This window comes from Suncus etruscus, chromosome 11 (genome assembly GCF_024139225.1).
Source record: "Suncus etruscus isolate mSunEtr1 chromosome 11, mSunEtr1.pri.cur, whole genome shotgun sequence".
NCBI lineage: Eukaryota > Metazoa > Chordata > Mammalia > Eulipotyphla > Soricidae > Suncus > Suncus etruscus.
The window spans coordinates 30,036,880-30,064,268 of NC_064858.1; the positions used below are offsets into that span (position 1 = coordinate 30,036,880).

Consider the following 27,389-nt stretch of genomic DNA (forward strand, 5'->3'; position numbering starts at 1 on the left):
TAAAACATGATTCTTTCAGCTTTTTTCTCAACAGTGAGTAGCCTTTGAAGACTGATTATTTAGGATGGGAAAATTCACTGTGATTTTTAATATTTCTTTGTAGTAACTCTCACAAGCACAGCTCCGGAACTGTAAGCACAGGCTGAGTTTGGTAACACTTTCCAAAAGATGTTCCAAACAGCTCTCTTTTGGCCTCATTATGTTATATTCACAAAGATAAATTGCAACCTAATGTGCCACCTGACTTTTTTTATGATAAAACACCCAGAGTAAAGGGGGAAAAAAGTCATGGGCTAGAAATTGGTTATCTGATGTAAATGACAGGGCTATAGACTTTTTACTTAAAGTAGGTAATTGGGAAATTTTATAGATAAAAACTTTCAAAAAATCAAAGTTCACTGCATAATGTGCAATTTGGTTTTAAAGTAACTCAAGACATCACACGAAATAAAATCCACATCTAATAGCAAGAAATGTTGCCATTAAAGCATAGTAATCTTTGCTAGGTGACTATTTTATATATATATGTATATATATACATATATATGTATATATATACATATATATAAGTGAGAGAAAGAAAGAGTTAGTCTGTATTGGCTTAAAAATGTGTTGACAATGACCTAAAAACTCTTCAAATAAAACAAAATTATGTTAGTTTCTGCATCCGAGATTGCCTCTTTACATTAATATTTTATTTACTTCACAATGAAGACACATTTATATAAATATGATAACCTTAACAAATTTACCACTAGTGATAGTTTCATAAGACATTTGGCTTCTTATTATATTGGAGTTACTGTAATATGTTCATGTAATTGCTTCAGTTCAAATTGTTAACAGGCATTTAGTTACATGTTATTTTTTTTGAATAAAAGCACTCTAACATGCACCCATTAACCTATGCAATTCCAAAGTGGCAAATTCCATAAATATTGAAATATTGTTCTTAAAATGACTAGTTTGTTAATAAAAACCAGTACTATAGAAGTTTTACCTTTCGTGATAACTTTCCCGGAGTTTTCTTGTTTTTCTGTAGGTAAAGTTGAATAGCCGATTTATCTTTCTGAAATATTTTGTGGCTCCCCAAAGAGTAATCACTGAAGGAATAAAAAAAATCAACAAAATAATTTTCTTCTATAATTTCCCAAAGTATGTTTATTTTCTTCTGACTTAATTTTATTTTTTATTTGGAAGTTAGCCTAGTAAAAGTCTTAAATGAAAAGATATTGCAATTACTTTCAAATGCAGTAAGTTAGAAAATATTTAGAGATCTCTCTAATGAATACAATAAATTATACTGAAGGATAATTTACAGATGCACAGTTTACCCTGCCATCTCTAAATTGAGAGCATCAATGCATCTGCACTCAGAGATGACTCCTGGTGGCCCTGGTGGAAAACAATATGGTGTTCTAGGGATAAAACCTGGTTTGGTCACGTGCAAGATAATTGCCCTACTCACTGTATTATTTCTCCAGACCAAGAACAAAATGCTTCTGGGAGGTTTAAGTGATGCCAGAAAATGTATGTGGGACCAGAAAAATTAAGGAAGCAAATATTACAGTGGAATATTCTGCAACAGAAATACCCTGGGCTTTAGAGAGAGATTCCCTAACTTTAGCTACTGCTGGTTGCTACTCTGACCATTGAAAAGCTAATCAAATATTCAAAACTTAATGTTTTTCTCTTTAGAGTTGAGATATTAAGGTCTACATCAAAGAATTAAAAGTCAAGATTAAAACAGAAAGTAATATTTCTATGTATTCCACAAATTTTTAGTGGCATCTTTATGTTTTCCTCCATTTGTTCTTCTTTTCTCTCAACATTTCCAATCTCTATAAATATTTGCTAATAACAAATTAAATAACAGGCATGATTAATTGCTGATTTGAAGCATCTTGTTATAAATACTAACAAGTTCTCTTTGAATAAAAAGTCTTAAGGATTTTTATATGATATATATAAATTTTGATTTAGATATATCTTTGATCCTGAGTCATCAAAAAGAATGAATAATGTTTACTGCAAATTATTTTATCATCTTTGTTAATAGCAAAATAATTCAGGAGAAAAATTTTGTATTAAAATTAAAATTTATAATAGAATAAATAAATCTTGTATTAAATTTTCATAGTTCTTCACGAATTTGCGTGTCATCCTTGCACAGGGGCCATGCTAATCTTCTCTGTATCATTCCAATTTTTAGTATATGTGCTGCCGAAGAGAGCACAGATTTTCAGAGTTCATAAATTGATATATCCAACTCATCTGAAAAGTCACTGTCATTATGCTGCAAGGCTAGGCACAGCCAGGGAATTCCATGAGCATTCTACCAGCTTTCTCTCCAAAGTTCTGTTTCTGGGACCATCTCAATAGATATGCATGCATTTATGCACACAAGCACACACACACAGACACACACACAGACACACACAGACACACAGACACACACATACACAAACACTTCACCTCCTTACTCTCAAGTCTCTTCTTTCTACACTGCATCAGGGATTAATTTAAGAGTATTGATTCATCTTACACTTCAGTTTCTATTTCTCAGTGTATTAAAGTTTGGAAACTGAGTCCCAGTTTTATGAATTTCCCTTAAGATGTGGCTACTGATTTCTTAGACTGACTTTTATTTAAAAAATAATTTTAAATTGTGATTTACAATATGAGTGTTTACAATACTAGTGGTTTCTCACATACACAGTTCCCACACCAGACCGACCCTTCACCAGTCTACCCATCTCCCTTCTCAAGGACCTTGGCACCTCTTTCTCATCACCCTTCCCTCCCCATTTACAAATTCTATCCCCACTCTCACTCCTGCAAAACCCAACTCAATTTTGTGTATCTGCTCCCTCATTATGTTGCCTTTGGACTTCTCTTGCTATTTTTCTGTGTATCATTGTCCCACATATGAAAGAAATCCTTCTGTATCCATGCAATTTTTTCCAAGTGGTTTCACTCAGCATGATATCCTCCATTTCCAGACAAGTCTTTATTTGATAAAAATCAAATTTTGACTTCCATTGTATCAAAATACTATAAAATTTCAGAAATATGACTTTATAGCTCTCTATATTTGTGCGACTTACTGTGTTCCGCCTATATGATTCATATTAACCCAGTACCATAACGACTTATACAAAGCCTCACAATTTCTCCACACCCACTCTTATAATCATCATATTTTACACAACTGCTTTTGTTTGTTTGTTTTTTGTTTTGGGGCCACACTTGGTGACGCTCAGAGGTTACTCCTGGCTATGTGCTCAGAAATCGCTCCTGGTTAGGGGGACCATATGAGATGCCAAGGATTGAAACCAGGTCCATCCTGAGTTGGCTGTGTGCAAGGCAAATGCCCTACCACCATACTATCATTCCTGCCCCAATTTTTCACAACTGTTTGACTTTAATTTTCTCACCTGTATGTATTAGGATCTTTGGATAAAATAGATGTTTGATATTCTGAATTTTAAATAACAGTAAAACATTTTAGTGCATTTACTGTTATATTTGATACATACTGTATTTAAAATACTTCTTGTTCAGACTTAGTGAATATCCATCCTATATTTAAATTTACCAGTTCTATTCCTTTCCAAAAATAAATTATTTTCCATCTTTGCCTCAATTTGTGTGAGTGAGTAATTGCATTTATTTTGAGCTATGAGTGCTGAGCAGAAATTGGAGACATCTTATTTTCTCTTCAACTAAAAACTACATATATATTTTTATGGAAAACATTCCAATTATACTGAACTATACAAAACAAAACACACAAGAAATATTCTTCCCTTTTCCTTTTCTAGTAAAATAATTACTAAGTATATTGTACTTTTTCTAAATTGAAATAAATTTCAAATCATATTTTTTCTATAGCTGTCTACAGATGAATTATTATAATCTACTTACCACACTTTCTTTTAAACAAATTAATCTATATCTAATCACAATGCCACCTTCATCTATGTTATTGAAAACCTATGTTAAACATCTCACAAGTTTTTTCCTGATATGTTGGAATAATTTTTTAACTTTCTTAACACTATGGTTTATAAGATTCCTCATAATACTGTTGTTTTGGGAATTCAGTGTTCCAATACTAATTCTACCCTCCATCCCCAAGATTGCCTCCTTAGCAGGAACAAATAGTTTATTTTATATTGCTTGCTATAACTAACTCACTAGTTGAATTATTAAAAAATACATCACTAAAATTATGAAATTAATATAATAATAATCAGGCCATTAAAAACATTTATATTTCAATGCTGAGCCTTTCTTGTTTTGTTTTGATTGTTTTGTTTTTGGGCCACACTGGGTGATGCTCAGGGGTTACTCCTGGCTATGAGCTCAGAAATTGCTCCTAGCTTGGGGAACCATGGGACGCCGGGGTATAACCGCAGTCCATCCTAGGCTTGGCAGGCAAGGCAGACAAGACATCTACTCCTTCACCATCGCTCTGGCCCCTGTTGAGCCTGTTTTTGTTTGTTGAGTTTAGGTGATTTCTTTGCTACTTTTGCATCTAATTTGGTGCATTACTGGGCTGTCAGGACTGTGGAATTTTGAGGAGTTTTGCTGCAGGATATACAGGATATGTAGAACTTGGTTCATAAGTTTAAATGGCTTAGCTAGGCTTGCATCTTTTCCCAGATTAGTGGTGATTCTGAGGTTGACTTCCAGCAGCATGGGGAAAAGATGCAAAAGGTTTCTCACCCTTAAACCTAGAATATTCTAGAGTTTTCAGTCTGAAAACTAGCCTAGCTGGGATTTTTAGGCTTGATGCCTCTAAAACGATTAGTCGACAAGTTGGGCTATTTGGATGATTTTTTCTGGAACATTTGCATGGGAGCAGCTGTAGCATCCTGATGTGGCTGCCAGTGCTGGTAGAATGGGGATTTGGCCTCATATTTTTCAGCCTCAAGACCAGTATATCCGTGAATTTTAGCATCTTAGCTTATATCTCTTTAGAGAGATTAGTAGTGATAAGCTGTGAAGGTGGGTCAATGCATACAAGTCAAAGTTGTGGAATCTCACTTGTTGGGATTATTTTGATTTTTCTTTGAGTTTCTATTGTTAGTCACTTGAGAGACAAATGCATTTTTAATCTGTTAGTAGTTTTTTATTCCTAATTTATAAAAAATAAAACCTTTCCATTGCTACATAATTTTTAAATCACATTATAAATAAAGGTTCTTTAATATTATTCAGTTCTTTAATATTATTCTACAATTTCCTGATTACCTTTGGCATGGTTATCTGAGTAATTCTGAGCTTCCTGAAGAGCATTGTTTGGAAGCCTCTCCTCTTCCCAAAATTATATATGAATTATGATTATAATATACCTGACAGAATAATATTAGAATTAGTGGGGCATATGATATTTATATAGATTTGGCATATTTTATGTATATAAATAATAAAATAGTTGGATTTGTTATAATCATAAATTATTTCAAGAAAAAAACAAAACAAACAAAAATTATCTCCAGGCAAATACTAGTTCCACTTGCCCTCTGGTTCACTTTCATGACCTTTTAGATCTAAGTGTAAATTTTCTGTCAGCAAGTCCAATCTGCTATGCTTTATACAAGATGATTTTATGATCCCTGTTACACAATAATTCAAAAATTCTCAATAATATTTATTACTTGAACTTTCATGAAATATTATATTAGTTTTTCATTGAATTAATTTTTATTTTATAAAGATAAAGTGTACTTTTTGAATAATTATAGTATATCGAGTGCCCTCAAATATTTTGCTTCCTTTTGCTCTCTTGTAATGTCTAGGATAAAATTTGTCTTTCTTGACTCTATAGAAAACTTTCGTTTGTTTTTCCTTTTGTATACATATCCAGCAATGCTCAGGGCTGACTCCTAGCTCTGCACTCAGGTAGTACTCCTGGTGGCGCTCAGAGGATCAAAAGGCATGCCAGGGAATGAACCTGGGTCCACTGTGGGCAAGGCAAATGCTGTATCAGCTGTACTATCACTCTGGCCCCAACAATTCTTTTTTCTAAATATATTTTAATTTATGTAACATGATTATAGTTTGAACAATTCTTATAGTTAACAATTAAACTGGACATTTGCTCTGGGTTCCTGTTAAACTTCTTATTCTAGCTTTTAAAATCATAAAGGAATTTCAAATGATTTCAAATGGCTTTCTTTGTGTCTCTTAGGTAATTAATATTGAAAGATTATTTTCCAAGTGTGATACTATAGTTATTATAGTAGTGAATTTTTCTTATGCATTGTTTTTTTCTCTTAGATTTATTCCATTAAATCTAATTTTCAATTTTTAAAGTTCTCTTGAGTATAATATATATATATATATATCTAAAATGTAGAGAGGTGTATTTTTAGTGCCATGTGTTATTTTTATTTGAGGCCATCAACATAAGATCACCTTTATCTGCTGCTTTAACCTTTTCTGTCCTGCAGTGCAGTTTGTATAATTGACAGTTGTCTATTCCTTGATATTTGGAGCACATTGCTCAAACTGAATTTTCTGCTACCTGTTTAATGTTTTATTTTGCATGAACACTTCTCCTTGAGTTAATATGGAGAAAATTTGTCATTTCTTAGGAAATTGCCTAATTTTCATAAAGCTGTCAAATGAATGACTCATGTTCCTCCTATTTTAAGTATCTTTTGACGTTTACTCAGGAGTTGAACACAGTAGTTTAACTTTCATATTATGTACAAACACAGAGAGAATGAGAGAGAAAGAGATAGAGAGAAAGAGAGAAAAAGAAAATGCATTTGGTCTATGCCGTTACTGTGCACTGAACACAGTATTGTTATCTTTAGAAACTTCCTCTATATTTTACATTTAACCCTTGTTATTTCAGGGAATGAGGCATTAAGACACTAGAAAATGTTACACAAACCAAAGAAACTTGCATGAATAAACTGGTTTTTGTGACAGAAAGTGAAAAGTTGTAGAAGACATTATATTTCTGCGACTTGTTTATAGGTATGATGTATATATCTTGTTTATGGGAATGATATAACCACAATAAAAAAATATTTTGGTTTTTGGGTCACACCTGGCAGCGCTCAGGGGTTACCCCTGGCTCTACGCTCAGAAATCATTCCTGGCAGGCTTGGGGGACCATATGGGATGCCGGGATTTGAACCACCAACCTTCTGCATGCAAAGCAAACGCCTTACCTCCATGCCATCTCTCCAGCCCCAAAAATGTTTTTTTAATGTCTGTGTAGTATGGTAATAAACTAGTTACTGTGTTAGAATAACCACCTCTTATTCTTATTAATTCTCTGGTGTTATTGAAATGACTAAAAAATTTTCAAAAACAATTGTACTTTTACTAGCTAGAAACTACTATTCACCTGTTTGCTTTCAGTCTAAGTTGGTAAGACCAATATATTGATAAACTTTTATTCACCTGTTTGCTTTCAGTCTAAGTTGGTAAGACCAATATATTGATAAACTTTGATGAGTAGTGAGTGAGCTGCATGTCATATCATAGGCACTAATTCAAATCATCATAATTTTATTTCATCATTTACTTCTTTATTGATCCAATAGTTTAGTAGTATCAGAGAAGTTTGTTGCAACAGAGCCTTTGTGAGGCAAGAAATATAACAAATAAAAAAAAAACTAAACCTATTTTGAAATTAACTAGATAATTTAGGTAAAGAAATATTAGGAAGAAAATGAATAAAAAGTTTAAAAATCAATATTAGGGAGAAAAGAATGAAGAATAAAGCTAAAATTATATAGATATAAAAGGAGCTATTTCAAAAATTGTGAAAATAAGAGTTGACAAACCATTAGTCAGCGTCATAAAGAATAAGAAAGAATAAAACACAAATAAAATCAGAAGTAATAGAGGGCTTACAGTAAATACTACAGAAATACAGGAGACCAAAGGAAAGTATTATGAATAGTTATTTGACAACAGAATGAACAATCTAGAAGAAATGGAAAAAAATCTTAGAAACATTCCAAGACTGAATCAGGAATAAATAGAAAATCTGAACAGAGCAATCACAGGCAAGGAAATAGAAATAGTAATAAAAACCTCCCCCAAGCCCAAAGCCAGGAGTAGATGAATACACTATTAAATTCTACCAAACATACAGAAAAAGAATAAATAACCTGTTTTTCATATTATTCCCAAAAAGTTGAAATGAAGAGAAAACTTTAAATATATATTTTAAAGCCAACATTACCGTTAGTCTAAAGTACATCATAAACTAAGAAAACTATAACCAAAGATTCGATAAATACACATAAAGAAATATTCAGTAATGTACTAGAAAATCAATTTTGACAATATATAAAATAATAATATACAATAATTTAGTGGGATTTCTTCTGGGATATAAAATGTAATAAAATTACAAATAATTAATATATGCACATTCAAATGTGAGATACACCACATCAACTAAAGGAGTTACAAAAATACATGATTTGTTCAATAGACAACATAACTTGATAATATGATTCCATAAAATGTTGAGTCATTCTAAAGCCAAGACAATGAGGATAAAAGAAACATGCTTCAACATAATAAAAGCCATATTACAAACTGAGAGCCATCACTATATTTGATAGTAAAAAACACTGACAGTTTTGCCTGTAAGATCAGAAATAAGATATGTCCAGTCTTATATACTATTAATCAATATAGTGTCAGAAGTTAGAATATTAGAAGTTATACCCCCAAAAAAGGATATAAAGGGCATCCATATTAGAAATAAGTATAAGTTAAAATTGGAATGATACAGAGAAGATTAGCATGACCCCTGCACAAGGTTGACATGCAAATTCATGAAACATTCATATTAAAAAAAAAGAAGCGAGAGCATAAAAACCGGCTAACCTTTGCAAAAGCTGGCTCCCTGTGTGTGACACCAGGCGGGGAAAATCCGCAAAAGTACACCGGCCCAGTGGGGCTCAGCTGTGAAAGACTGTGAGTGTGACCTGTCTATGTCTGTCTACTGTCCTCTTGCGTGAAACTCTTGCGAGTGGGGCAAAAAGAGGCTCAGAGGAGCACGGCCGCGTAGAACTCCATTGCAACAAGAAGGAAAAATCACACTAAGAACGGCGCTATATCACAGAAGCAAACATTTCTCTCTGGACTGTCTTCTCTGTTGCATGATCGGGCCTAAGATTTGTCCCAGTGTGAGGCTTCATCCACGGAGGACTCCCCTCCCTTAGAGGCAAGTCAGCCCATCCAGAAAGGGAGGAGCCAGAGGAGTGTGCTGCCTACATCATATAGACAATGAATACCACTACAACACGTAGAAAAACCCACAATACAAGTGTGACAATGGGGAAACAACGCAGGCCAGCATCAGACATAGAGAATGAAGATGACAATTCTGAGGACCAGATAATGACTGAACAACTAATCAACCTCTCAGATAAGGACTTTAGACTAGCAATATGGAAGGTGCTCAACAGACTCCAAGAAACCATGGATCGAGTTGAACAGAACACTAATAAGAACCAAGAAAATATGAAGGCAGAAATGACAAAACTCCAAACTGAAATAACATGTCAACTAACAGGACTGAAAAAGTCAGTAAACAAAGTGAATGACAAAATGGATAAGCTCTGGGACAGGGTATCAGAAGCTGAGAATAGACTTGGTGCTGTGGAAGATGAGATACATAACAATTCCATACAGCAGGAGAGATTGGACAAAAAACTTAAAGCAAATGAGCAGACAATGGAAAAATTAGTCAAAGAATGGGAACAGACGAAAATAGAAGTCTATGATAAGATCAACAGAAACAACTTAAGAATCATTGGAGTCCCAGAGACCCAGGAAGAAAATTTCCAGGAAGAATCAATGGTCAAGAACATCATTAAAGAGAAACTTCCAGAGCTAAAGAATATATGTGATCAAATCCTGCATGCCCGAAGAGTACCAACCAAAAGAGACCCCAGAAAAACCACCCCAAGACACATCCTAGTCACAATGACAAATCCCACAGATAGAGACAGAATTCTGAAAACAGCAAGATCAAAAGGGGAAATCATGTTCAAGCAAGCTTCCCTGAGATTTACAGCAGACCTGTCACCAGAAACGCTCAATGCCAGAAAGCAGTGGTGGGATATTGTGACAAGACTGAATGAAATGAATGCTTCACCCAGAATACTATACCCAGCAAAACTCACTTTCCGGTTTGATGGAAGAATACATGGTTTCACAGACAAAAAACAGCTCAGAAACTTCACAGACACAAAACCAGTCTTAAGAGAAAAACTGAAAGACCTAATCTAAGACAAGACTACCCAAAAGACACACCAAATTTTGAAATAAAGATGGCGTTAAATCCCAGGACAATTCTTTCTCTCAACATCAATGGACGAAATGCACCAGTTAAGAGACACAGAGTGGCTAAATGGATCAAAAAACTCAATCCAACCTTCTGCTGCCTACAAGAAACGCACCTGAATAGTCAGAACAAACATAGACTCAAAATAAAAGGCTGGAGAAAAGTTATCCAAGCAAACAACACCCATAAAAAAGCTGGAGTGGCCATACTAATATCAGATAATGCAAACTTTATACTCAGGAAGGTTGTAAGGGACAAAGACGGACATTTTATATTAATCAAGGGGTACGTAGAGCAGGAAGAATTCACTCTCCTAAACATATATGCACCAAATGAGGGGCCAGCAAAATATTTAATACAACTGTTGACAAATCTGAAAAATAATATCAACAACAACACAATAATTGTGGGGGACCTTAACACGGCTTTGTCAACACTGGACAGGTCAACCAGACTGAAACCCAACAAGAATATACTAGACCTGAGGAGAGAAATGGAAGAAAGAGGCCTAGTGGATATATATAGGACTCTCCATCCCCAGAAACCTGGATACACATTCTTCTCCAATGTACATGGGACATTCTCCAGGATAGACTACATGCTGGCACATAAAACATACCTCCATAAGATCAAGAGGATAGAAATTTTGCAGACTACCTTCGCTGACCACAAGGCTCTGAAATTATTTGTGAACTCCAAAGGGACTCAGAAGAAACACTTTAACACCTGGAAGTTAAACAGCCTCATGCTCAATAACCAGTGGGTCCGAGATGAAATCAAGGAGGAAATAAAAAGGTTCCTGGAAACAAATGACAATAAAGACACAAACTCTCAGAACTTATGGGACACTGCAAAAGCAGTACTGAGAGGAAAATTTATAGCTTTGCAAGCACACATCAGGAAGGAAGAAGGAGCTTACCTGAGTAGCTTAATGACACAGCTAATAGAACTAGAAAATGCTCAACAAAAGGACCCAAGAATAGGAAGACAGAAGAAAATAACAAAGCTGAGAGCAGAAATCAACGAAGTGGAAACTCAAAAAACAATCCGAAAGATCAACGAAAGCAGAAGTTGGTTCTTTGAAAAAATAAACAAGATTGATAGACCACTGGCAAACCTAACAAAGAAAGAGAGAGAGAGAAACTTGATAACTCGTATCAGGAATGAAAAAGGAGAGATCACTACTGATATGACAGAGATTCAAAGGGTAATCAGAAACTACTTTGAAAAACTCTAAGCCACTAAAAATGAGAACCTGGAAGAAATGGATAAATTCTTGGACTCTTATAACCTTCCACGGTTGAAGGAAGAGGATGTAGCATATCTAAACACCCCCATCACCATTGATGAAATTAAAACAGTAATCAAATGTCTGCCGAAAAACAAAAGCCCAGGTCCAGATGGATTCACTAATGAATTCTATCAAACTTTCCAAGAGGAACTACTGCCAATCTTGGCAAGACTCTTTCATGAAATTGAACAAACAGAAACACTTCCAAATAGCTTTTATGAAGCCAACATCACCTTGATACCTAAACCAGACAGAGACGCTACCAAAAAAGAAAATTACAGACCAATATCACTGATGAATGCAGATGCAAAGATCCTCAACAAAATCCTGGCAAATAGGATTCAATGCCTCGTTAAGAAGATCATCCACTACGATCAAGTAGGTTTCATCCCAGGAATGCAAGGCTGGTTTAACATCCGTAAATCTATCAACATAATACACAACATCAATAACAAGAAAAATAAAAACCACATGATCATATCAATAGATGCAGAGAAAGCATTTGATAAGGTCCAACACCCATTCTTGATCAAAACTCTCAGCAAGATGGGAATGGAGGGAACCTTTCTCAATATAGTGAAGGCCATCTACCACAAGCCAGTGGCAAATATTATCCTCAATGGAGAAAAACTGAAAGCCTTCCCTCTAAATTCTGGCACAAGACAAGGCTGTCCTCTCTCACCACTCCTATTCAACATAGCACTGGAAGTACTTGCTATAGCGATTAGGCAAGAAAAGGATATCAAGGGAATCCAGATAGGAAAGGAAGAAGTCAAGCTCTCACTGTTTGCAGATGACATGATACTCTACTTAGAAAACCCTAAAGACTCTATCAAAAAGCTTCTAGAAACAATAGACTCATATAGCAAGGTGGCAGGCTACAAAATTAACACACAAAAATCAATGGCCTTTCTATATACCAATAGTAATAAGGATGAAATGGACATTAAGAAAACAACCCCATTCACAATAGTACCACACAAACTCAAATATCTTGGAATCAACTTGACTAAATATGTGAAGGACCTATACAAAGAAAACTATAAAACTCTGCTCCAAGAAATAAGAGAGGACACACGGAAATGGAAACGCATACCCTGCTCATGGATTGGCAGGATTAACATCATCAAAATGTCAATACTCCCCAAGGCATTATACAGATTTAATGCCATACCTCTAAAGATACCCATGACATTCTTCAAAGAAGTGGATCAGACAATTTTGAAATTCATCTGGAACAATAAACACCCTCGAATAGCTAAAGCAATCATTGGGAAAAAGAATATGGGAGGAATTACTTTTCCCAACTTTAAACTGTACTACAAAGCAACAGTTATCAAAACAGCATGGTATTGGAATAAGGATAGGTCCTCAGATCAGTGGAATAGGCTTGAATACTCAGAAAATGTTCCCCAGAGATACAACCATCTAATTTTTGATAAAGGAGCAGGAAATCCTAAATGGAGCAGGGAAAGCCTCTTCAACAAGTGGTGTTGGCACAATTGGATAGCCACTTGCAAAAAATTAAACTTAGACCCCCAGCTAACATCATGTACAAAGGTAAAATCCAAATGGATTAAAGACCTCGATATCAGCCCCAAAACCATAAGATATATAGAACAGCACATAGGCAAAACACTCCAAGACATTACAGGCATCTTCAAGGAGGAAACTGCACTCTCCAAGCAAGTGAAAGCAGAGATTAACAGATGGGAATATATTAAGCTGAGAAGCTTCTGCACCTCAAAGGAAATAGTGCCCAGGATACAAGAGCCACCCACTGAGTGGGAGAAACTATTCACCCAATACCCATCAGATAAGGGGCTAATCTCCAAAATATACAAGGCACTGACAGAACTTTACAAGAAAAAAACATCTAACCCCATCAAAAAATGGGGAGAAGAAATGAACAGACACTTTGACAAAGAAGAAATACGCATGGCCAAAAGACACATGAAAAAATGTTCCACATCACTAATCATCAGGGAGATGCAAATCAAAACAACGATGAGATACCACCTCACACCCCAGAGAATGGCACACATCACAAAGAATGAGAATAAACAGTGTTGGCGGGGATGTGGAGAGAAAGGAACTCTTATCCACTGCTGGTGGGAATGCTGTCTAGTTCAACCTTTATGGAAAGCGATATGGAGATTCCTCCAAAAACTGGAAATCGAGCTCCCATACGATCCAGCTATACCACTCCTAGGAATATACCCTAGGAACACAAAAATACAATACAAAAACCCCTTCCTTACACCTATATTCATTGCAGCTCTATTTACCATAGCAAGACTCTGGAAACAACCAAGATGCCCTTCAACAGACGAATGGCTAAAGAAACTGTGGTACATATACACAATGGAATATTATGCAGCTGTCAGGAGAGATGAAGTCATGAAATTTTCCTATACATGGATGTACATGGAATCTATTATGCTGAGTGAAATAAGTCAGAGAGAGAGAGAAAAACGCAGAATGGTCTCACTCATCTATGGGTTTTAAGAAAAATGAAAGACACCCTTGTAATAATAATTTTCAGACACAAAAGAGAAAAGAGCTGGAAGTTCCAGCTCACCTCAGGAAGCTCACCACAAAGAGTGATGAGTTTAGTTAGAGAAATAACTACATTTTGAACTGTCCTAATATTGAGAATGTATGAGGGAAATGTAGAGCTTGTTTAGGGTACAGGCGGGGGTTGGGGGGGGGAGGAGGGAGATTTGGGACTTGGGTGATGGGAATGTTGCACTGGTGATGGGTGGTGTTCCTTTTATGACTGAAACCCAAACACAATCATGTATGTAATCAAGGTGTTTAAATAAAAAAAAAAAAAAAAAGTTTAAGAGCACAGGCTAACTGACAAAAAAAGCAGTAAAAAAAAAAAAAAAAGAAGCATAAGTATCACCAATTTATACATATATATAGAAATTAGAAAAAATAGAAAAAAGCTGCTAGAAGTAATAAACCAATATAGAAAAAATACCTGTTTATAAAATTAATATATAAAATCATTTCATATTTTATATGTAAGGAACAAACAAAAAGAGAAATCAAGAAAACATTCTTATGTACATCAAAACATAGTAAATTTAACTAAATAAGTGAAAGATGTATGGTTGAAACCTGTATGACATTATTGAAACAAATAGAATAGAGATAAAAATATTTCATGTTCAATAGTTGAAAAATTAACATAATTAAAGATATGTATTACTTGAAGTAATATAAAGCTTAAACTCAATTGCTGTCAAGATCTTAATAACATTTTTCAAAAAAATAAAAATTTTATGAAATTTATTTGCACCCATTAAATATCCCAGATAGCAAAAACAGTTCTGAGAAAAAAAGAAGAAAAATGAAAACATCACACTTCCCAAATACAAACTGCTACCAAAGGATGTGATTTCAAGAACATAATTTAAAAGTAAATTCAATAATTAAATTAAAAGTGCAAAAAATAATTGAGAGTCCAGAAAAAAAACCCACACATATATGGCCACTAATTTATGACTAGGTTTGGAAGCTACCTCAAGGCTAGAACACATAAGTTAATGAATTAGAGATATAAACATATTATATAAGTTTATAAATATATATTTGTATGTATATATTTATATTTATAAATATAAAACTAAAAACTATGCAGTGCAAAGAGGAAAATTTAACCAAAATGCTTGAATATATTAATTTTTGAGATATGTTTCAATATTTAACTCCAACAGTAAGGGAAATAAAAGCAAAACTAGGCATGGGTAGGAGATGTAGTACAGCAGGTAAATTGCAAGATAAAACTTTGCATGCAACTAACCTAGGCTTGATTCTTGCACTGAATATACCCCAGGAGTCCATTCAGGATTGATCTTTAAGTACAGATTCAGGAGTGATTCCTGAGTCTACCGAGTATGACCCCAAAACAAACTCCCACCAGAAAGCAAAAACTGTTGTAGTTACATCAAACTAAAAAGCTCAGTACAGCAAAAGATAATCTAATCTGAACAAAATACACTTTACTGAATGGGAAGCTCTAATTTGTGCATCCATCTGGCAATATGATAAGGTCCAAAACACATAAAGAATTCATAAAGCTCACCTACCAAACAACCTAATTTAAAATGGATATATTTTGGACTGGAGAAATAGCACAGCGGTAGGGCATTTGCTTTGCACATAGCAGATCCTGTACCAACCCAGGTAGCTCTCAGCCATCCCATATGGTCCCTGAGCCTGCTGGGAGTAATTTCTGAGCACAGGACCAGGAGTAACCCCAGAGTACCAGGTATGAATCCCAAAATACAAAAATAACTAAATAAAATAAATTGGACATTTTTAGGCCTGAGCGGTGGTGCAAGTGGTAAGGTGCTTGCCTTGCCTGCGCTAGCCTAGGAAGGACCACGGATTGATCCCCCGGCGCCCCATATGATCTCCGAAGCCAGGAGCGGTGGCACAAGCCATAAGGCGTCTTGTCTTGCCCGCGCTAGCCTACGACAGACCAAGGTTCAATCTCACGGAGTACCATATAGTCCCCCAAGCCAGGGGCAATTTCTAAGCACATAGCCAGTAGTTACCCTGAGCATCACCCGCTATGGCCCAAAACCAAAAATAAAATAAAATAAAATTGATTTTCTCTAGTTCCAGTTTACGTTTTTTGAAATGTGGTTGGCAGAGAACAGAAAATTCCTGTGTCCTTACCTTTAATTTCTAATGTACAATGCTAATCCAGAGTAAAAAAAAAATATAAAAAAAAAACTCAAAACATTAAAAAATAAAAGAACAAATTTATTGTATGTAGAAATTAATGAGTAAATGTGTAGACAATGAAAGATTTTGTTTAAGAAATGTAGGTACCTTAAAAGAGAAAACTATGTTGTGCCAAAGAGAATAATAACACATTACCACTATGATGGGTGATATGTAGAGAAAGATTTGACCTTAAAAACAGTGTTGCTATTTTAATTACATTGTAAACTCTAGAATTATCTATTTCAGAATTTTCACATAAATCTGGTAACATGTAAAATATGGATGCCTAGTAATTTCACTTAATAATTATGTGTAAAACTTCAGTTTTAAATGAACAGATATATGGCATACTCAAAATTATTGAATTTTTAACTTTTTTACTTTTTCTTAGATACTAGTAAATCTAAATGTAAAACTGCACATATATTTATTCTCTAAACAGCTTTTGATTTTGGCTTTGTGACTAGTTGTCATAGTTACTAGAGATTAGTGATTGTGTTGTAATTTTGAGATAACACTAAAAGGTTGATCCTTATAAATAATTATCCATACAACCATGTTCTCTATAAAGAGACCTTAGTGATATTCACATCATTAAGTTGTACAATATTTTTAACTTATGGCTAAAAAATAAAATCAACATAGCACATCGCAAGTAATTTTAACTTCTCCGATATTAATTATTTCTATCATTCTTTCAGGGCCCAGATTCATATCACAATGGGTAGAAAGTAGGCTTTGCATATGGCTGACCAGGATTTGATCCCTGGCATCCCAGATGATCCCCTGAGACTTTCAGGAATGATTTCTGAATTCAGAGCCTGGAGTAACACTTGAGTACCACCAGGTTTGGCCCCAAAATTAAAAAAATATATATTTTTCTTAGTTTCAGATTTATAGATTTTATTTTGTATCAGAATGAATACATACCAAGTTTATAAGATACTGTTGTTTAAGTGTTCTCCACTTTTATGTAGAAGTAGTCACAGACATATTGTAAAATACTAGTCATGTAGAAATAATTATTTTCAATTTCTATAAATATGGATCTCCAGAATTTCTAAAAATCATTTAATATATTTAAGGAAATTTTTTCATCAGGGTGTCTTTTAATTTTTATGTGTTTTTTGTTTGTTTTTGTTTGTTTGTTTGGGGGGGGGCTACACCTGGCGGCACTCAGGGGTTACTCTGGCTCTGCTCTCAGAAATCGCCTTCAAGCTCAGGGGAACATATAAGATGCCCGGATTTGAACCAGTGTCTGGCCTGTGTTGGCCACGTGCAAGGCAAACGCCCTGCTGTTGTGCTATCACTCCGGCACTTTTTTCTTAATGTTTTTTTAACCACATTCCTACCAGCATTGTTTTTGTTTGTTTGTTTGTTTGCAGTCTTGACAGACTGCATTCTCACAGGTGTTAGATGCTATCTCATTGTTTTGATTTGCCTTTTCCAGATATGAAGGAAAGATGAACACTTTTGCATTTGTCAATTGGCAATCAGTATGTTTTCATTAGAGTAGTGTCTGTTCATCTCTTTTCTACATTTGTAAAATAAGATATTTTTTTGTTGAGCCTTGTGAATCTTTATATATCTCAGATATTAGCATCTCTGTTCTTTGAATCTCTTTGTTCTCAATGACTAAGCAAATGCTTATTTCAGCAAGATGGTGAACTGGACTATTAGAAACTCTGTACTCTTACACCGATTAAAAATCCATAAAAACCATTTGTTCTTTATAATTCGTGCTCTAACATAAAGAACCATTAGCTATTTTCAATATCTTTCTCAAGAGCTTCTGCATTATTATTTTACATTTGAAAGAGTTGGGTCTACACAGACAGCTAAATTGGATTTGAATTTAGGCTTCACATACCAATTTCAAGTTGTGTGATCTAAAAAAAAAACCTCATAGTTTCCATCTGTAAGGCAGGAGTAGTAGCATATCTATTTCTTTGCTCTTTTAGAATTAATCACACTTAAAAATGACAATTCTTCTTATAAAATTGGTTAAATAATACAGATAAAGCATAATACTTTAACTGTGAGAGTCTAAATGGTCACTTATTAAAATATATGCTACTTTTTATTCCCATATAACAAAACTTTATAAACATTTTTTTTCAATTTTAAGAGCATATATTGTAGTCAATTATATTTGAATACATAAAATATATAAGGGGTTTAGTTTTTCTTTTGATATCAGAATAATATTTTGCTTATTGAAATAAAAATGTTAATATAGGTAGGATTTTAGTCTTAAATAAGTAAACATATATATATATTTTACAATGTATTCTTCAGTTTTCACTGGAGAATAAATGACTATGGTTAATTCATCCTAATACTGGCAATTTTTCTACTTCATGAGAATTAAAGAAAATGAATTTTAATAGAATTAAATAACAGTTAAAACATTTCAGGGCCAGAGTGGTGGCACAAGTGGTAAGGCGTCTGCCTTGCATGTGCTAGCCTAGGACAGATGGTAGTTTGATTCTCCCAGGGTACCATCTGGTCCCCCACGCCAGGAGCAATTTCTGAGCACATAGCCAGGAGTAACTCCTGAGTATCACGGGGGGTGGGCCAAAAAACAAAAACATTTTAGTAAACTGTATTTATATATTAACAAGAAAAAATTAAAGATGCTACCATTTTGCAGCTGATAACTATACATATTGAGTTATGAGTATGAATGATTACCCACTTGAATTATGTAAAGGTCCTTAATAAACTTTTCACACTAATCTCTTTAGTCCTTTACAGTACTTTCATAGTTTTAAAACTAAAAAAATATACCATGTCTAAGTATCCAGGTAAACTGACTATGCCGACAGCTCTTAAACATGTGCTTAATACAGATTCAAACAACATAAAACAAAGCCAAAAATAGGGCTGTCATTAAATATTCAAATTTAAAAATCTTTTTTTTTTTTTTTTTTTGTTTTTGGGCCACGCCCGGCTGTGCTCAGGGGTTGCCTCTGGCTATCTGCTCAGAAATAGCTCCTGGCAGGCACGGGGGACCATATGGGACACTGGGATTCAACTCAACCACCTTAGGTCCTGCATTGGCTGCTTGCAGGGCAAACACCTCTGTGCTATATCTCCAGCCCCAAATTTAAAAATCTTAAAAGGGACAAATTGAATTTTGCTGGCTGGAAGAACATAATAGTTGTACAACTTCTGCTTAAAATAACCAAAAGGAAAAGTCATTTTCAATGAGTAAAATGATAATCAAAATATCTTTTAAAAATACTTACTTCTGCAAAAATTCTTCATAACCACATATGCTGAGAAGGTGATCGTTGGGAAATATTACATGCTCCTTTGTATGAAATTGCAGGATTTCTGTTATTAGGTCTTTAACTAGATAATTTGCTGAAAATAAAGGTTTAGAATAAAAATGTTAATAATAACATCAAATATTGGCCAAGAAAATTGTCTTGAGTAGTATGATGATACAAATATTATGAGAGTAAAACTATCTAACCCTAATAAAAATTAAAGTGAGATGCATTAAAATTATTAGACTGTTCGGTGTGGAGATATTTTTAAAAAGTACCATTTTACATTTAAATAAGTTTTATCTGTGTATTCACGATAAAGCAAGGTTCATGTTCTTTATGTTAAAAAAAATTGTACATTGTATTTCTTAAAAAATATATTCCAAGGGCTGGAGTAATAGTACAGATTCTGAATTAATTTTAAATAAAACTATTTTTAGGCCCTGCCCTGCCTTTGTTCACTCTGAGGACTTCGGGGAAAACTCCTATCTCTGTCTGCCTGAAACTGTGCTTCTGAACTTCCGAAGCTTTCCTCAGGGGCCTAGGGAGCGCACCCCCAAAAACACTGCATTCTGAAGCTGGTGAGTGCCTGCATTGTGGGGCCGCGGAATCACTTTGCCCTGCCCTGCCTTTGTTCACTCTGAGGACTTCGGGGAAAACTCCTATCTCTGTCTGCCTGAAACTGTGCTTCTGAACTTCCGAAGGTTTCCTCAGGGGCCTAGGGAGCGCACCCCCAAAAACACTGCATTCTGAAGCTGGTGAGTGCGTGCATTCTGGGGCCGCGGAACCGCTTTGCCCTGCCCTGCCTTTGTTCACTCTGAGGACTTCGGGGAAAACTCCTATCTCTGTCTGCCTGAAACTGTGCTTCTGAACTTCCGAAGGTTTCCTCAGGGGCCTAGGGAGCGCACCCCCAAAAACACTGCATTCTGAAGCTGGTGAGTGCCTGCATTGTGGGGCCGCGGAACCGCTTTGCCCTGCCCTGCCTTTGTTCACTCTGAGGACTTCGGGGAAAACTCCTATCTCTGTCTGCCTGAAACAGTGCTTCTGAACTTCCGAAGCTTTCCTCAGGGGCCTAGGGACCGCACCCCCAAAAACACTGCATTTTGAAGCTGGTGTGTGCCTGCATTGTGGGGCCGTGGAATCGCTTTGCCCTGCCCTGCCTTTGTTCACTCTGAGGACTTCGGGGAAAACTCCTATCTCTGTCTGCCTGAAACTGTGCTTCTGAACTTCCGAAGGTTTCCTCAGGGGCCTAGGGAGCGCACCCCCAAAAACACTGCATTTTGAAGCTGGTGAGTGCCTGCATTGTGGGGCCATGGAATCGCTTTGCCCTGCCCTGCCTTTGTTCACTCTGAGGACTTCGGGGAAAACTCCTATCTCTGTCTTCCTGAAACAGTGCTTCTGAACTTCCGAAGGTTTCCTCAGGGGCCTAGGGAGTGCACCCCTAAAAAACTGCATTTTGAAGCTGGTGAGCAGCTGCATTCTGGGGCTGCGAGATCGCTCTACCTTGCCCTGCCCTTGTTCACTCTGAGGACTTGCAACTAGAGGCAACAGAAGCGCTCAGCAGCTTCGCTTCCCTTTGCAGCCGCGAACTCTTCCTAATCAATGAACCCCACCACAACACGCAGGAAAAACCACACTACAAGCGTGACAATGGGGAAAACTCACAGGCAAACACCATCCATAGAGAATGAAGACGAAATCTCGGTTGATCTAATAAATTACAACCACCTGATTAACCTTTCAGATAAGGAGTTTAGAGTAGAAATATGGAATATGTTTGTAGACCTCAAAAAGAGCATAGATCGATCTGAAGAGAACACAAAAACAGAAATCAGAAAACTCCAAACTGAAATAACAGATCTGAAAAATACGGTTGCTCAACTGAAAACCACAATGGATAGCCTCGCCAACAGGGTATCAGCAGCTGAGGAGAGAATCGGAGTACTGGAAGATGAGATGCAGAAAAGCTCAACACAACAGAAGAAATTGGAAAAGAACATTAAGACAAACGAACAGGCAATGGAAAAGGTACTCAAGGCATGCGAAGAGATGAAAATAGAAGTCTTTGATAAACTCAACAGAAACAACATAAGAATCATTGGAGTCCCAGAAACCCAGGAAGGAGATCTCCAAGAAGAATCAACTGTCAAAGACATCATCAAAGAGATACTCCCAGAGTTAAAGCCTACATGCAATCAAATACTGCATGCCCGAAGAATACCAGCTAAAAGAGACCCAAAGAAAAACACCCCAAGACACATCCTCGTTACAATGACAAATCCCATAGATAGGGATAGAATACTGAAAGCAGCAAGATCAAAAAGGGAAATTACATTCAAAGGAGCATCCCTAAGACTTACAGCAGACATGTCACAAGAAACTCTCAAGGCCAGAAGACAGTGGTTGGATATTGTGACAAGATTGAATGAAATGAATGCCTCCCCAAGAATACTGCACCCAGCCCGACTCACATTCAGGTTTGGAGGAAGAATACACAGCTTCACGGATAAACAACAGCTCAGAAACTTCACAGAAGATAAACCAGCCTTAAAGGAAAAACTGACAGGTCTACTCTAAGACAAGAGAGACCAACAAACACAGCAAACTTATCTACAAAGATGACATTAAATCCTATGACAATCATCTCCCTCAATGTCAATGGACTAAATTCACCAATTAAAAGACACAGAGTGGCAAAATGGGTCAAAAAGATGAATCCAACCTTCTGCTGCCTACAAGAAACACATCTGAATAGTCAGAACAAACATAGACTCAAAATCAAAGGTTGGAAGAAAATTATCCAAGCAAACAACACCCTGAAAAAAGCTGGGGTGGCCATATTAATATCAGATGACACCAACTTTATACTCAGAAAAGTGGTAAGGGACAAAGATGGACACTATGTACTAATCAAGGGATATGTGCAACAGGAAGAAATCAGACTATTAAACATATATGCACCCAATGAGAGACCAGCAAATTATCTAACACAATTACTGACAAATCTGAAAGAAGAAATCAATAATAACACAATCATTGTGGGAGACTTCAACACAGCCCTATCAACACTTGATAGGTCAACCAGACTGAAACCCAACAAAAACATACTAGCCCTGAAAAGTGTTATGGAAGAAAGAGGACTAGTAGATATATACAGGACACTCCATCCCAAAAAACCTGGGTACACATTCTTTTCCAATGTACATGGGTCATTCTCCAGAATAGACTACATGCTGACACATAAAACATACCTCCATAAAATCAAGAAGATAGAAATCTTGCAGGCTACCTTTGCTGACCACAAGGCTCTGAAATTAGATGTGAACTACAAAGCCACACAGAAGAAAAACTTTAACAATTGGAAATTAAACACCCTGCTACTGAACAACCAGTGGGTCCGAGATGAAATCAAAAAGGAAATCAAAACTTTCCTGGAAACAAATGATAATGAAGACACAAACTGCCAGAATCTATGGGACACAGCAAAAGCAGTCCTGAGAGGAAAATTTATAGCTCTACAAGCACACATCAGGAAGGAAGAAGGAGCATACCTGAATAACTTAATGGCGCAGCTTAAACAATTAGAAAATGACCAACAGAATGAACCAAAAATAGGGAGACAGAAGGAAATAATAAAGCTGAAAGCGGAACTCAATGAAGTGGAAAACCAAAAAGCAATCCGAAAGATCAACGAAAGCAGAAGCTGGTTCTTTGAAAAAATAAACAAGATTGATAGACCATTGGCAAAACTCACAAAGAAAGAGAGAGAGAGAGAAATCTGATAACCCGTATTAGAAATGAAAAGGGGAAGATCACAGCAGAAATTGCAGAGATCCAAAGGATAATCAGAGGCTACTTTGAGAAACTTTATGCTACAAAACATGAGAACCTAGAAGAAATGGAAAATTTTTTGGACACTTATAACCTTCCACATTTAAGTAAGGAGGATGTAGCATATCTAAACACCCCCATCACTACTGAGGAAATTGAAACTGTAATCAAACATCTACCAAAAAAGAAAAGCCCAGGCCCAGATGGTTTTCCTAATGAATTTTTTCAAATCTTTCAAGAGGAGCTACTACCAATCCTAGCCAGACTCTTCCATGAAATTGAAAAAAAGGGAACTCTCCCAAACAGCTTTTATGAAGCCAACATTACCTTGATACCAAAACCAGACAAAGATGCTGCCAAAAAAGAAAATTACAGACCAATATCCCTGATGAATGCTGATGCAAAGATCTTCAACAAAATCCTGGCAAATAGGATCCAATGCATCATCAAGAAGATCATACACTACGACCAAGTAGGCTTCATCCCAGGAATGCAAGGATGGTTTAACATCCGTAAATCTATTAACATCATACACAACATCAACAACAAGAAAAATAAAAATCACATGATCATATCAATAGATGCAGAGAAAGCATTTGATAAGGTCCAACACCCATTCTTGATCAAAACTCTCAGCAAGATGTGAATGGAAGGAACCTTTCTCAATCTAGTTGAAGCCATCTACCACAAGCCAATGGCAAATATTATCCTCAATGGAGAAAAACTAAAAGCCTTTCCTCTAAATTCGGGTACAAGACAAGGCTGTCCTCTCTCACCACTCCTCTTCAATATAGTACTGGAAGTTCTTGCTATAGTGATCAGGCAAGAAAAAGATATCAAGGGAATTCAGATAGGAAAGGAAGAAGTCAAACTCTCATTGTTTGCAGATGATATGATACTCTACTTAGAAAACCCTAAAGACTCTACCAAAAAGCTTCTAGAAATAATAGACTCATATAGCAAGGTGGCAGGCTACAAAATCAACCTACAGAAATCAATGGCCTTTTTATACACCAATAATAATAGGGAGGAGATGGAAGTCAGGAAAGCAATCCCATTCACAATAGTGCCACACAAACTCAAATATCTTGGAGTCAACTTGACCAAAGACGTGAAGGACCTATACAAAGAAAACTATAAAGCCCTGCTCCAAGAAATAAGAGAGGACACACGGAAATGGAAACACTTACCCTGCTCATGGCTTGGCAGGATTAACATCATTAAAATGGCAATACTCCCCAAAGCATTATACAGATTTAATGCGATCCCCTTAAAAATACCCATGACATTCTTCAAAGAAGTGGATCAAACACTTATGAAGTTCATCTGGAACAATAAACATCCTCGAATAGCTAAAGCACTCCTAGGGAAAAGGAAAATGGGAGGCATTACTTTCCCCAACTTTAAACTGTACTACAAAGCAATAGTTATTAAAACAGCATGGTATTGGAATAAAGACAGACCCTCAGATCAGTGGAATAGGCTTGAGTTCTCAGAGAACATTCCCCAGGCATACAATTACCTAATTTTTGACAAAGGAGCAAGAAATCCTAAGTGGAGCAGAGAAAATCTCTTCAACAAGTGGTGCTGGCAGAACTGGTTAGCGACTTGCAAAAAAGCGAACATAGACCCCCAGTTAACATCATGTACGAAGGTAAAATCCAAATGGATTAAAGACCTTGATATCAGACCAGATACCATAAGGTATATAGAACAACATGTCGGTAAAACACTCCATGACATTGAGACTAAAGGTATCTTCAAGGAGGAAACTGCACTTTCCAAACAAGTGGAAGCAGAGATTAACAGATGGGAATACATTAAACTGAAAAGCTTCTGCACCTCAAAAGAAATAGTGCCCAGGATACAAGAGTCACCCACTGAGTGGGAGAAACTATTCACCCAACATCCTTCAGATAAGGGGCTAATATCCAAAATATACAGGGCACTGACAGAACTTTACAAAAGAAAACCATCTAATCCCATCAAAAAATGGGGAGAAGAAATGAACAGACACTTTGATAAAAAAGAAATACAAATGGCCAAAAGACACATGAAAAAATGCTCCTCGTCACTAATCATCAGAGAGATGCAAATCAAAACAACGATGAGATACCACCTCACACCACAGAGATTGGCGCACATCACAAAGAATGAGAACAATCAGTGCTGGCGGGGATGTGGAGAGAAAGGAACTCTTATCCACTGCTGGTGGGAATGCCGTCTAGTACAGCCTCTATGGAAAGCGATATGGAGGTTTCTTCAAAAACTGGAAATTGAGCTCCCATTCGACCCAGCTATTCCACTCCTAGGGATATACCCTAGGAGCACAAGAATACAATACAAAAACCCCTTCCTCACACCTATATTTATTGCAGCACTATTCACAATAGCCAGGCTCTGGAAACAACCAAGATGCCCTTCAACAGACGAATGGCTAAAGAAATTGTGGTACATATACACAATGGAATATTATGCAGCCGTCAGGAGAGATGAAGTCATGAAATTTTCCTATACATGGATGTACATGGAATCTATCATGCTCAGTGAAATAAGTCAGAGGGAGAGAGAGAGACGCAGAATAGTCTCACTCATCTATGGGTCTTAAGAAAAATAAAAGTCATTTTTGTAACAATCCTCAGAGACAATTAGAGGAGAGCTGGAACACCAGCTCACTCCATGAAGCTCACCACAAGAGTGGTGAGCACAGTTATAGAAATAACTACACTGAGAACTACCATACTCAAGTGAATGAATGAGGGAACTAGAAAGCCTGTCTGGAGTACAGGTGGGGGTGGGGTGGGATGGAGGGAGATTTGGGACTTTGGTGGCGGGAATGTTGCACTGGTGAAGAGGGGTGATCTTTATAGGACTGAAACCTTATCACAATCATTTATGTAATCAAGATATCCAAATAAAGAGAAAAAAAAAAGAAAAAAAAACTATTTTTAATGTACTCTGCTGGTAACATATAAAATTATTCCATAATATTTATATAATCCCACAGGTTATATGTGCACGTGTTATTGATATGTTCCTAAGATATTGAAACAGTATATTTGGGCATATTCTCTACATTGATCCAATTTTGTCATTTGTTTCTGTTTTTATAAAAATACTTCCATAAGGGATTTAGTGTGAGACTAACATTAAATATATAGAGACAATTGTGCTTTGTAATTTTATTTTTATGGTCAGTAAATTTAAATAGTTTTAGGGGCAAATACTTGCATTAAGAAATGAGGAGCTTCAGGACACTGTAGATACTTCAAAGGATTAAAACTCAGGTTCTATGCATTGGAGCTTCCAGATTTGATCCCCAGGACGTTATGGACCCTTGAGCATCACTTAGTCTGACGCTAAAGCACTGAGTTAGGAGCAACCCCTGAACACTATCAAGCATGGCTTCCCTCTCATTCCCACAAACAACATGAAACGATTTTTTTTAAGTCAGATAAACAGTTTAACTTTATACATCAAGAAAATAGGGGCCCCGAGCTCTAGCACAGAGGAAGGGAGTTTGCCTAGCAAGGTGCCTACGCGAAAACAATCAGGTTCGAGGCCCGGCATCCCATGTACATGTGTGAAGTCATTAAAATGACAGGAGTAGTTAAAATGACAAGGAGTGATTAAAATGACCGGGAATGATTACAATGAATGAGGAATGATTATAAAAATTGAATGGATTGATGAAATGATGATGACAGCAACAACAGAAGCCGTTGAATAATGAGGAACTCTTGGGAACAGAGAAGATGAAAAGCCCCTCCCCCCAAATAAGAAAAATACAGAAGGAAATCAAAATTATGAAAAGACAGAAATAAAAAAAATAACAGGGCATAAATTAATGAAATTGAGATTGAGTGGGCAATAGAAGAGACCAATAAAATTAAGATGTAGTCATTTGAAT

The 27,389-nt window shown here is 36.1% G+C and overlaps 1 protein-coding gene and 2 non-coding genes across 3 annotated transcripts in view; 1 reads left to right on the forward strand and 2 right to left on the reverse strand.

The window, feature by feature from the left end:
• Positions 1–27,389, reverse strand: part of PIK3C2G (phosphatidylinositol-4-phosphate 3-kinase catalytic subunit type 2 gamma) — a 378,850-nt gene that overhangs the window by 330,796 nt on the left and 20,665 nt on the right. The window contains exons 4-5 of the mRNA XM_049782899.1: positions 19,625–19,742; positions 1,001–1,103 (exon numbers count right to left, since the gene is read on the reverse strand). Coding sequence (XP_049638856.1) covers positions 1,001–1,103; positions 19,625–19,742 — 221 coding nt within the window. The remainder of the gene's footprint in view (positions 1–1,000; positions 1,104–19,624; positions 19,743–27,389) is intronic.
• Positions 2,129–2,236, reverse strand: LOC126023575 (U6 spliceosomal RNA). Its single transcript, XR_007500689.1, has one exon. It is a non-coding gene; the product is annotated as a U6 spliceosomal RNA (small nuclear RNA).
• LOC126023669 (U6 spliceosomal RNA) lies at positions 8,738–8,842 on the forward strand. Its single transcript, XR_007500769.1, has one exon. It is a non-coding gene; the product is annotated as a U6 spliceosomal RNA (small nuclear RNA).